Raw genomic sequence first — 12,827 nt, forward strand, 5'->3', positions numbered from 1 at the left:
AATAGGTTATCGTTTTATTTCGCTGGGAAATATGAAAAGTAAATTCCACTTTTGAAACTAAAATTCGATCACTTTTTTCGTGAACTTCATACTTTTGCTGTTCTTAAAAAACTCAAAAGTCAAACCGCCAAAAAAAATTGAGCCTGAACAAATTTTACGACTTTTTCTGAAATAAAAAACAAAATATCATCGCGACCTATATAAGAGTCTGAACTATGTTCATAGACTGTTTAAAAGGCCGTATTTTCTGATTTGATACGCTTGCTAATCGCAAGTTCAAGCAAAGTTGCTAAGGAGGAAAAGTCCACTTCCGGGTTCTAAAACACGTAAGCAAGTTTTAAAACTCTGTGGACTTTGATTTTGAAATTGAACGCTTAGCATCAATTCAAACACTTGCGTATTCAAAACAAGGACAGCCGTTTGCTGCAAGTAGCACAGATAATTCTGACCACAAAAAAAACAATCCTATCACAAAAAACACTTGATGTTTTCTTGTTCGTTCGGCTTCAGTAGCAAGATTAGTTTCAGTAGCAAGATTAGAATGAGCATATTTGACTATGGTTTATTTTCTAAAAAATTGATCAAAAAAAAACATTTTTTTTTAATTTTGCAGTTTTTTTTCGTTTTTCTAGGATTTTTTGCTGCTGAGAAGGCGGTAAAAGAAGCTTCAAAATCGTTCCGTATTATAAGCCTGCTCGCTCGCTTTATTCACACAAAATTGGACCAAAAACCAACAAATGTACACCGGTTTTTCTCTACACAGCGGAAGCTTTTAAAAAGGTTCGAATCATGACTGCATGGACTAAAATATGGTATGCCGTTCGACCCCTCCGACGAATTATTGGTTTAGCTGAATTCGCGCGGAAAACAAAAAAAAGAAAAGACTAAAACACACCCGAATACAAATATCCTCCCCCAATGAGCATAACTGATCGGTCCTTTTCAGTAAGACACTTTCCAATGACTAAAAACCAATGACCATCTAAGGTTTATATATTCCAAATTTCCTTGACAAAAACTTCCTGACAGCTAACGACTACAAGCACCCAAAAACTTAACAATAAATCAATCTAGAAACGGACGGACACTCCTGAACCTAAAATTATTCTCATCGCACCAGTTTTCCAAACAAATAAAGCTTTGGTTACTTGGCGAGAAAAGCATTCATTTAATCAATTGAATTAGAAACTCATTACCTGAATTATAATAAATATAAACAAAATATCTCGCCCGAAATCCAACTATATTAAGAAAACTATTTGCGAATTCAATTAATCTGCCTATGCCAATCAGACATCTATTGGTTCACACGCAGCTTCATCCGAATGTTGATATAAACCATTTTTTAAGTAGATTCACTTTTCAAATTTTCAATTCTCTTTTCCAATGATGCAATATTAGACTGAATATTCTGCATATTCTGACCCATATTCACTTTCAGTGTCTCCAAAGACGTAGTGTTACTTTTATTCGAAGTGTTGATTTGTTGTTGCAGAGTATCGATAGTGTTCAGTGCTTGGCTAAACTGCAGTGTTTGTTGATGCAAGGGGTCAAGTGCGGCCAATCTGTCTACAATCAGAGGCAGACTGTCTGCAACTGCATCCCACTTTTGGGCTACTTCCAGCATCTCTGCTACTTTAGTCAATTTCTCTGAAGGCACTGGTTTTGACTTCACCTCCTGAAACATCAAATTACAGATTTTGGACACATTCTTGTTGGACACTTTTTCGCAAACTAACCCGAATAGAGAAAATTAGATAAGTGAGACGACAAGACATTAAGACGACAAGACATTAAGACGACATGACTTAAAAACGACAAATGAGAATTAAAACATGTAAATTAAACGGTTGGAATTTAAGCTTAAACTATTTCTCAGAAATACAATGGGAGAATTAAGCAGATTTAAAAATTAAGAAGACATGCTATAGTCGGAAAGTTAGACTTCCACAGAAAAATTGTCAGATGTCCGCACGGACTCAAACACCGGGTCTTGGTCGCCTCAAGCATTGGTGCTACCTATTCACCGAATGTAGCATCAGACAATGGTTTTGAGTTCATTATGAAGCTCTTTGAAACAAGTAACCTTCTCACGTACGAATTCCGTGAACGAAGTTATTAACGAGAAAAAAGTATAATGACAAAATTACCTTTAGTTTGTCCAGCAAAGATTGCAGTCTGAATTCAATCATGTCCAGACTCTGTTTGTCCAACAGATTCACCTTCTCCTCCAGCTTCTCCACAGCCGAGACTAGATTCGGCTCCGAGCCCAGAGAAGCTATTGATGCTCCAGAGGCAGATCCAATTGATTTCTCCAGCGACGCCACTCGGTTCTCCAGCTCAACAAGGCTGAACAGAACGTACTATGTCAAATAAACTAGACATAAATTCCGCAAACTTTTCTAGCTATTTTTAAAAACTTATTCTAATTTGAAAGGCCAAAAACAGTGCCAAGTGGTTTAACCGTCGGCAAATTTTTTTAAGTAATTATTCTGGCATTTTTGTGGGGTCGGAAGAAACAATGGTATAGGTGGCTTTTTCGCAGATTAGCAAAGCTTGAGGCAATCAGTGTGGTTGCACATTGAAACCCTTTCATTCGTACATAATTTCATTTATAACTTTCGATTTTTTAGTGATTACTATGGTCGGAACATTCGGAGCTGCTTGCATAGCAACAGGCTACTCTTTTCATTCTCGGACTATAAACAATCTCCTTGTTTGATATATTCAGAAGACTTTGGGTCAACTGAAACTTACGTGCTAGATTTGGTACTGCTACTACTCGGCACATACAACTCATACTTTGCTTTACCAGAGTCTCCGCCTGTGGTCGGATCCGAACCTGCGGAGGAATCTGACTTAGTCGTCAACTTTGTGATCTCATTAGTAAGTTTCTTTGCAATGCTTCCCTCTGGGTCTAATACGGCTTCCTCACACTTAGTTATTTTATCCAGTTGAACTTCTTGTAACTGTTCCAAAAGCATCTTGGCGCTTTCTCGCATTTCGACAGCATTCGCTGGATGTTTCTCACTAGCATCATCTGACGTCATTTTATCAAGCATCGATATGAACTCAGTGAACTCCGTTTTCAGACGGTCAAATTTCTGAGAAGGCGTTTCTAGGCTTCTCTCGCAGATAATTTCATACTCCGAACGTGGAAAGTAGCCAAAAGAGAAATGTCTATTTTTGAAGATGTCGTCTTTTCTATCTTTGGAGTCATCGCTGTGCGCGAATTGGTTCTGCGCGTCTGAGAAGGATATATTGATTCTCTCGACACATTCGCTGTTGTCCACACCTGAACGCAAATAATCAAATACAAGCGCAAAATACATATGCGTATACATATTGGTTTCACATTTTGATTAAAATCTTGCTGTAATTCAACTTTCTCATTAAAAATTACATTTTCAAAATCAGAGTTAGTAAAAGGATGATGAGAAAAATCAGTTCATTTGAGTTTAAAAAAAGTCGACCTTTTCAGGTCAGTCATTTCAAATTTCTCTAGATCTGTCGAAACATTAGACAAAATAATTGGCAAAATTTGATAATCCACAGTCAAGTTTCTGGAAAAAAAATACGGTTATTGAACATTTTCTCGGGAGACTTATCCACAAAAAGATTTTCCTACACCCCTCCCCCTAAAAAATAAGTATAAAAGGGGTCATAAACGGGGGTATAAGTTGTTAAACCGAAATCAGTTGTTGCAATTATTGCCAAAGGGGGAAATATCTCAAACAGAATTAAGAGGGGGCTATATCTTCCCCGACACGCTACTGCAACTCAACAATCTGAAACTTAAAAGCAAAAATAAATTATTTGCACTTTAACACCTTTATACAATAAAATATTGAAGTTCAACTTTAAATTTTTCATTTCCGTACAAGACGCAGAAAGGCAACTGCTTTGCCGCAACTCTCATACATGAATTTATTCAAAGTCTTAAGAATGAACAATAAATCAGAACATGAATAAATTGATCGAATTCTATATTAGAGGAGACAAAACATCTATCCAACAGACAGAGGGGAAATTCAGTTTAAAACAATGCATTGAAGACCTGAATCTGATTTTTTCGTAATTTTTTTACCTTTTCAAAGAAGTTACACCACCGCACAGCTCTTTCAAATTCAACTTCTTAATGATTGCTATTTCCATGCGCTAAGATAAATTAAATCCCCTTTGAAAGTGAGCTTTTGCGAACTATCAATTTTAATTTCTGAAAACCTCCCTTAGAGCTCCCGCTTTGGAAAATCGAATGTCGAAATGGCAAAATAACAAAGAGCGCTTCTTTCGTACAATTACTATATCAGTTTGAACTGAGCGCTCAAATTTTTTCGACCATTTGACATTCGATTTTCCACACCACCGCCATGTTTTATCTTCTTAATGTGATATTTGGAATTTGCTAATTTTATTTTTGAAAAATTTCTGAGCCGGATTGATTCGGGGCTATGTATTTAAAGAAAGCTAATTATAGCGCTCATTATTTTCAAACCATTATTTTAAAGGAAATTTTCAATCGCATGATATCGATACAGTTCATGGGGTTGGAAAAAAATTATCACAACTTTGCTCATAGTCCGAAGAGAAGAAAAAACAGGCCACAAATACTCCGTCACTTTACTGATAAACAGAAAAATATTCTCAGAAAACATGCTGTAAATTTCTAAAACGGGAATTCAAGTTAACTCACCCTGACCCAGTTTAATTACAGTTTATGTACGGATAATATTTTCCTTACTTGAAGCTAGAGTGCCTTTCACTGAAAAATATAAACTTAAACAAGGTCTTAAAAAAAACAAGTAGCCGTTGGCTGTACAACTAGCTCGTAACTTTCTGATCATGTTAGTTATTGCAAAAAAACATAGCCCACAGACAGTTGGAAAAGAGTCAATGGAGCTATGAAAATTAAACTTCACTTTCGAAACTAAAAGTCAATCACATTTTTCGTGACTTTGTCAATCACAATTTTGGCTATTCGATAGTAGAATTTGCCTTCCTTTTAATAAAGGAAATAAACGGAACTTGAAAAGAAATACTGTGAAAAAGTAAATTTGAGCCTGACCAAATTTCAGGAACTTTCACGAAAGAAATACGAAAAAAAACATCGCGACTTATGTAAAAATCTGAACCAGGTTCTTCGCCGTATATATTGCCGTAATATATTGCTGACAAGAATTTAGATTCAAATTAGACATTATGAGTCTGCTTTGGTTTAAAACCCTAAAAACAGATTGGAATTATGTGATTTTAGGATAATCCCATACAACGAAAGTTCAAGGTTAGAGTCCATTAATAGGATAAGTCCATTTTAAGGTAAGTCCATGGTTAGAAAGATAGCCAGCGTCAAGCATTCGCTTAAAAATCAGGAGCGGTAACTCAGCCGACAATACTTTGTTAGACGCCAGTCAATCCGGAAACAAAAATATTGTCATTAAACCTTAGAAACACAGAAGAATCCACACCTCTTCGGCTAACAGAAGAATGAGAATCTAATTTTTTTTCAAACCCTCCAATATTAGGTGATATTTTCGATATCATACCAGCCAAAACCATTTACACTGAATAAAAGTTTAAGAAAATTAAGAAAAACCGTGAAAAATATACAAACGTTAAATTATATAACAAAACGGTCGATAAATTTGAACAGTTGGAAAAGAGTCAATGAACGCAAGGAAACAAAAAAAACTGACTCGAAAATTTCAAACCTTCAAATTGACAAATTTAAAATAAAAATTATATGGCTTTAAAGAATTATATTCCAGAACAATTAACATTTTTTTTGATAGAACTAACTCAATTTGAGAAAACTGGATCAATAGACAATTTTTCCTTATTTCGCTGGAATATCTGATAATTGAAATCTTTTTTCGAAATTAAGGCCAATCAAATTTTTCGAGACCTTTACACTTTCGCTGATAAATTAAGCATTTTGCTTTCCTTTTAGGAATCATCGCAGGATTCAAACTCAAGACCTCTGTCGTCCCAGGCTTAGACGTTACCGCTAGACTAAAGGTACCGAAAAAGACGTGGACTTTGCACTTACAAAAATTCGAAATGAATCAAGGATTGTTAGACAAGTTCTCTAGATGTGATGTGAAAAAAAATCGGTGCTCCGATATGATAGTGCTTGCTAAAAAAAAATCACTGATTCAACTTCGATTTCAATATTTTTTTGTCAGACAAATGACAGCCATGTGATTCTAGCCCATAGACTCAGTTTTTATATCTCACCTAGACCACTTAATTTAAAAAAAATAATATACATGCTCAACACTTTGAATCCACATATAAAATCAAATATGATAGCGTAAGCTACAGGGTTGTTACAATTTTTTGTCAATCCAAACGTGCAGTTAATTAGAAACTTCACTAGTTAGTGATAAAATGGCAAAAACTCATTTGTATTCGTGGTGCCGCATCAAACGACAGAAATTTCGAAAAACACCCAACTTTTATTATAACGGGCATCGCTTGAGAGATGAATAACAACGACGAAATCAAACGATCCGACGTTCCGTCAAATGGCAAAAGACTATAACTAATTTTACTGATCATGTTGGCTGCTCATTTATGCAGTAGCGGCTCACATAGATTCAAAAAAAGTAGTGAGCTAAAATTTTTCATGCTGTGAAATATAAGGTACAGTTTCGATCTTATGCTTTCGAGAAAAAAGCATTCATCTGCAAATATCGGTAACAGTTTACTTGATTGGTTTCTCACAATGGTCTTGCTTCCTGGTAGAAACTATACATGAACGCTAAATATCAAATGCTATGATATGAACGTGGTCTTCGAAATTGTATCTCAGAGAAAGCGAGCTAGAAGTTAAGTGTAGTCATCCGATCAAAGCACTATTGGTCGTAACTTGGAAAACTGCCTCGAACCTGGTCTGAGCTTTTAACAGCTCAAACACAAACTCAGCTAAGAGTGGAAAATTTCATTCTTGACGTCGAATGAAACGACAAATTCAACCATTTTGATGTTCAGCTTGTCCAATAGAAGTAGTTAAAAACCAAGTGAACAATCTCACCCTAAATCAAATTAGGGTTCAGATTGTTCACTTGGTTAAAAGTAACTAGCAAAGGGATTTTTGAAATCCAATATCATCAACATGAAAAAACGTCTTCCACTACACAAGAACCAATATGATTTTTTTTCGAGGTGCGATCTTCCAAAAAACTCTTCCTATAATTGTTTCGCAACGACCGAGTTTTCGAGGGGCGATCTTCCAAAAAAACTCTTCCTATAACTGTTTCGCAAGAACCGAATTTTCGAGGTGCGATCTTCCAAAAAACTCTTCCAATAAATGGTTCGCAAAAACCGAGTTTTCCGAAGCAAGGGGTCATCGTAATTTCTTGGCAAGATCATCAAGCGATAAAACTTTTAAATGCTTTTAATTTAATAGGTTCATATTTCAGAATTCATATAATTGAAATTTTCTTAAGCGAGCTCGAAGGACGATGAACCATTGAATCATTTCAAAATTTTTGATAGCGCGAATCAGTTCGCAAGAAAATGGAGTTTTTAGAACCTGCTAATCAAGAGATGAAATATTTCAAGTTATTTCAAAGGACGAATCGAGTCAAGAATTTTTTTAGCAGACTCATCAAGCGATGATCCTTTTAAATGATTCGAATTTTTTGATCGCGTAATTCGTTTCGAAAAAAATGACAGTTTTTTAAGCAGTTTAGCAGAAAGTAAGTTATATCAGAGAAGATTGTTTCGCAAAAAATTAGGCGTTCTTAATCAAACTCATCGAGCGCCGGAATTCTCAAACAGCAAAAACTTGAAAAATCAAATTCTTTGACACCGCAAACTGTCTAAGCAAACTCATGAAGCAATTATTATCTAGAAGGTTTTAGTTATTTCAGAGTGAAATGAATCGCAAAAATCTAAAAGCCGCAACATTTGGAAAAATTTTTTGAGAGCGCAAGCCGATTGAATTTGTCAAGAAAAGCTCAGAAATGATAAGACTTTAAAATGTTAAGTTACTCAGAAAGAATCGCCTCGCAACAAATCGACCGATGAAAAATTTTGAAGCATTATTGTTTTCAGTAGCGCAAAAAACTTTTTTACGCACATCTTCAGAGAGATTTCACTTTTGAAGATTTGTGCTAGCGCAAATCGGTTTGCAAGCACGCTCAGGAAGGACTGGAATTACCAATGTTTCTTGTTACTGCAGAGGACAAATCGGTTCACGACAAATCAGAAAAAAAACTGAAAAACTGAGCTGGTTCGCAAAAAATGGTAGATTTTGTTATTTATGCAAGCAAATTCAGCGACGAAATGAGATAGTTATTCTATAGTTCATACCGGTTTTTTTTAATGAAGCTTTCTTGAGCAAGCTCATCCAGCAATGAAAATTTAAAAAATTATCTATTTTTTGATAGCGCAAATCGGTTCCCAAAAACTGAAGTTTTCTCAAGCAAGCTTATTAAAAAGTGAATATTTTTTAAAACAAGTCACAAGTTTTCGAAACGAGCATTTCAATTTCAGTTTCCTTTTGAAAAAATACTAGGCTCTCAAACTATGTTTTGGCTATTTTATCACAAAAAAAGAAGTTCCATGTTTTAAGCTGGATCATCTTATAAACAAACACAGAGGCGAACCTGCGCTTAGCAAACACTAGCGAGAACAGACAAAAACAGCTCTATAAACTAAAATAAGAAAAGAAACAAGCATCGAATTAGTAAAAAGGCGGCTACGTCTCGGATTCGATCTGCTACCTAGAAATTATGAGTCTCACGCACTAACCACTCAGCCACGGACGCTTAATAAATCACAAACACTAGCCAAAAACAAAGCAGAGAACAGATGCTATGAAACTTCCGATGCTACAGATCGTGATTATAGCAAAAGTGGTAGCAAATAAGTGCACTTTTTTAATTTTCACTTTTATTTGCGAGTTAGGCGTTTATTTGCGAGTTAGGATAGAAAAAAAATAAGGTACGTACAAAAACACTGCGCTCGCAAGCATAAAAAATTCACAAAGTCCCTCAGACAAAAAAAAACGCCAGGAGCTGTCTAAATTTGCAGTTGGATCGAGTTAGTATTGTCTGCAACACTGACCTACAAAATCTTGAAGACCATTCTAGATTCAGAAGTAGAGTCAATGAAAGCAAAGAAACAAGAAAATTACTGACTGGTTTTTAAAGAAAATCTTGAACTTCGACTTTCAAAAAAAAAACAAATACTCGGCCTTAGGGATTTGTAAATTTCGGAAACAATTTATGATTGACTTTTGTTTGATAAAAATAACCCAATTTGAGAAAACTGGATTAATAGGTAAAGTTTTTATCGCGCTGGGAAATCTGAAAATCAAATCCACTTTAAAATTGGAAGTCGATCATATTTTGCGTGATCTTCACAATATTGCTAGTCGAGATCGGATCACGATTTGCTGTTAACAAGGGAAACGATCTGAGCTTAAGAAATCAAAAGTCAAACCGCGAAAAAGTTCATTTGAGCCAGAACAAACTTTGAACAGACTTTTACTGAAAGGAAAAATTATCCCGACCTACATAAGAGTCTGAACTACGCTCATCAACTTTAATTAAGGAACTAGTGATTCGGGTAAAAGAGAAAAGACTCAAGAAGTTGGACTCATGATTCCAACTGACAACTCAGAAAACAGCTAGAACGATTCGATTCGTTGTCACAAAAAGAACATTGCAAGCTAGCCGACCGGAAAGGAAAAGATAGCCACTGAGACCACAGCAACAAACAGTTTCGGAGAAACCACTACTAAAAAAACTTCAAAATAATGCCTGAATGATGTTCTAATTGCGGATACACATTCACCGGCGTTTAATGAAAATAAATGAGCGAAAAAAGTGCGAAAATAAAATTTTTATCAGGAAAAATTTTGAACTATAAAGTCTATTATGAGATTTTTAACGTTGTGTGCAATCCGGACGGAAACATAAAAATTGTGGTTTCCTCGAACGACCCAAAAATATAAGCCGAAATCATTTCGGAAGAATTAATCATTGAAACGGAGAGTTTCCCGTTGGGAAAAAAACAGGTCCCTGGTCGGATTGGATTTAGACATCTTTGCCGTCCTAGGCGTTTCGTTGCCTCCAGACTAATTATGCCTGACAACCTTCGAAGCCATCAAGAGCCAAGGGATTCTGTTGAACAAATTGTTAACCCGAAAAAGTCTATATTCTGATTTAATAACGCCTGCTAATCACAAGCGTAATTAACAATAAAAAGCCTGCGGATGAAAAACCATGTTTATTTTTGAAACCCAGCAGAAATGGTTTTTTTTCTAAAGTTTGCTCTTGAAACCGTTCAAGTATTCCTCTCTCGCACAGTAACATATAATTACTACACGTATATTTTCTTTCCACTGCGTACCTGGTTTGAACATCATATCAGCCTGATCCGCTTCTGGCATCTCAGATGACTCATACACATCTGCATTGTACGTGTCGATGCCGGGCAGGTTCGAAAACTTAGTCAAATCCATTTCTCAATCTGAAGACATTTGAATGCTCCCCAAAACACGCAACAAAAAGTAAATGTTTAGAGACATGAATCAGGGGCGGATCTAGGATTTTCTCGAGTGGGGTCGGATTTTCAAAAAAAAATTTGAAAATTTTGTCGACCTTTTTTTTAAGTCGACCGAATTGATTTTCTGAGCTCTCCCAAAGCACTACAAAGACCCTGTTTTGGCCAAAATTTCTGCACCGCAGGCAAAATTTTGAAAAAATATGCCAAAAAAGGGCTGTTTTGAAAATTTTTACCAAAAAAAATTGCGTTTTTTCGGCGCGCGCTCCCCCCAAAGGCGCCTTTCGAAAACTTTAGGGTCCGTAACCAAAACTGGATATCTCAAAATAGTACAAAGGGGGACCCTTTGAGTCGGCAGGGGGTCGAATCCCTGAAAGGGGCGTCCGCCCCCCCCCCCCCCCCCTAAATCCGCCCCTGCACCTGAATCAAAGTTTCAGTGATCCAAATTCTTCCGTGGAAGCAATTAAAAAACTGAAGTCGATAAATATAGAATGAATTCAAACAACCAAATATACAAAGATTCTAAGAATAAATCCAATGTGATGATAGGCTCGTCAATTCACGAGACAGACTCATCCATTCTCGCACATCTCGTGAGCAGCTGTAATGATTTTGGAGATAAATTCAAAGAACATAAGCTTCCGAAATTAAGTGAAACACGCTAACGCTAAACACTAATCATTTAATCAAAAAGGACAACTGGTGTACTAATTGTCAGGTAGCAATATCTACTCATTATTTTCACATGGATGGCAAAAGAAAATAGTTAATTTTCCCAAAATAGCTATATCAATTCTGTCAATAGGCGAGAGATCTTTCAAACAACACTTTCAAATTCAACCAAAAGTATCTTCAAGAATCACGAAATTCAATCATACCTTGAGTAAAATTGAAATTTCTACTGTACTCAAATTCAAACACGTTTACATTCAAAGCTGGCATGCATAATTAAAACTTGCGAAGATCAATTTCAAAAACATTGGGTTTCAATTTTACTCGTAAACAATTAAACTTTCGTCAATTGTCAATCGTCATCTTATAAGGTTTCTACACAATTAAAAACAAGGAGCAAGATTAAATCATGAATGGGAGCCGGCGATAAAAATAGATCTCTATTTGGCTTACTTTGAGTGGTACGCAACATACAGTTATATAGTTTCTAGAAATGGTCGAAATCAATTCAGGTAATAAAATTAGTTTAAATTGAACAAATTAACAAAACTGGACATGAAAATTTATAATTGAATTGAAAAAATAAACTATGTCAACCAGCAACAGTTATTTACCAAATTAGCTGAGCAGATATTACGACATTGACACATTGATAAACCATACTGTACAGCGCTGAGAGAAGAGATTATAAATAGTCAGGGAAAGAGTTAGCCAAAAGTCATTAGTGCCAGTAGAAGTATAATTATAATTTACGACACTAAATGATGCAAACCAGTCAAAACAGAATCGACAGCAATATGGGAGCCCGATTTCCAGGAACGAGCAAAGCAGCTATAGAAATGTGAAGTTTGAAAAAAGTATGTCCGTTTGAACCACGTTCCAACAAGATGCAGAAATAAGATTTAAAGCAGCTTCAAGTTCTTCAACCCTCAATGTTTTTATTGAAATTCGCAATGTCCAAACGGAGATAGCAAACTATTCGAAACATAATCCTCATGCATTACTTAGAGTTTTTGAAGTTTTCATTCAATAAGCGGCCACTAAGCGCGCTTTGCGAATAAAGAAGTAATCTAAGACAATGCATCAAATCAGCCATCAGCGACATCACTATTTCTTCTGTCATTCTACTTCATGTCTTGACGTGGAGTGAACTGTCATGAGGTCATCGCAGAGGTCAAATTCGGTCGCTGACGACTGTACTGATACTGCTCTACTCGTGTACTGGAGTGGTGAAGTGTAGAATGTGCGTTGAGGTGGAATTGAGTTTGAGATTTATATCTGAATTATAATAGTCGGCAGTTAACAGTGATGCTCTTTTCCATTTGTTCTGGCCCATGTGTATTGTATTGCACTTGCTTGTTTCTGGAATCCAGTTTGTCACTTCAATAATTCTCATCTCGGCTGATTTTTGTCCGAGAAAAGCAAATGCTATGTGTTCCTCGTTCCCGCAATGACGGATACGACTAAAAATACATACTTTTAGATTCAGCCCTTTTAATCTATTCTTAACGATAATCAACAACAAGCAATAACGCTTTATTTCTGATCAATTGGGCAATAACTTGATTTATTTTTGATCAATTGGACAATAACTCAAACTTAGGACTACTATGTGCGAGTTCGGTTAGAAAAAATGGACT

General features: G+C 35.9%; 3 protein-coding genes across 5 annotated transcripts in view; all 3 read right to left on the bottom strand.

Annotated features, from left to right (window-relative positions):
- LOC134844601 (sodium leak channel NALCN-like) overlaps nucleotides 1-12,827 on the bottom strand; it is a 135,523-nt gene that overhangs the window by 59,164 nt on the left and 63,532 nt on the right. The gene's annotated exons all lie outside the window — the stretch shown is intronic.
- LOC134844602 (dynactin subunit 2-like) overlaps nucleotides 1,164-12,827 on the bottom strand; it is a 75,193-nt gene continuing 63,529 nt past the window's right edge. The window contains exons 2-5 of the mRNA XM_063861359.1: nucleotides 10,363-10,479; nucleotides 2,758-3,295; nucleotides 2,151-2,349; nucleotides 1,164-1,678 (exon numbers count right to left, since the gene is read on the bottom strand). Of these exons, the coding sequence (XP_063717429.1) occupies nucleotides 1,346-1,678; nucleotides 2,151-2,349; nucleotides 2,758-3,295; nucleotides 10,363-10,474 (1,182 nt within the window). The 5' untranslated portion in view covers nucleotides 10,475-10,479 and the 3' untranslated portion in view covers nucleotides 1,164-1,345. The remainder of the gene's footprint in view (nucleotides 1,679-2,150; nucleotides 2,350-2,757; nucleotides 3,296-10,362; nucleotides 10,480-12,827) is intronic.
- The window catches only part of LOC134843529 (nuclear factor of activated T-cells 5-like), a 61,338-nt gene continuing 59,503 nt past the window's right edge, over nucleotides 10,993-12,827 (bottom strand). For all 3 annotated transcript variants that reach the window (XM_063859634.1, XM_063859636.1, XM_063859635.1), the window contains one exon: nucleotides 10,993-12,650. In XM_063859634.1, coding sequence (XP_063715704.1) covers nucleotides 12,616-12,650 — 35 coding nt within the window. In that variant the 3' untranslated portion in view covers nucleotides 10,993-12,615. The remainder of the gene's footprint in view (nucleotides 12,651-12,827) is intronic.

The sequence above is a fragment of the Symsagittifera roscoffensis genome, chromosome 4 (assembly GCF_963678635.1).
Source record: "Symsagittifera roscoffensis chromosome 4, txSymRosc1.1, whole genome shotgun sequence".
Taxonomy (NCBI): Eukaryota; Metazoa; Xenacoelomorpha; order Acoela; family Convolutidae; genus Symsagittifera; species Symsagittifera roscoffensis.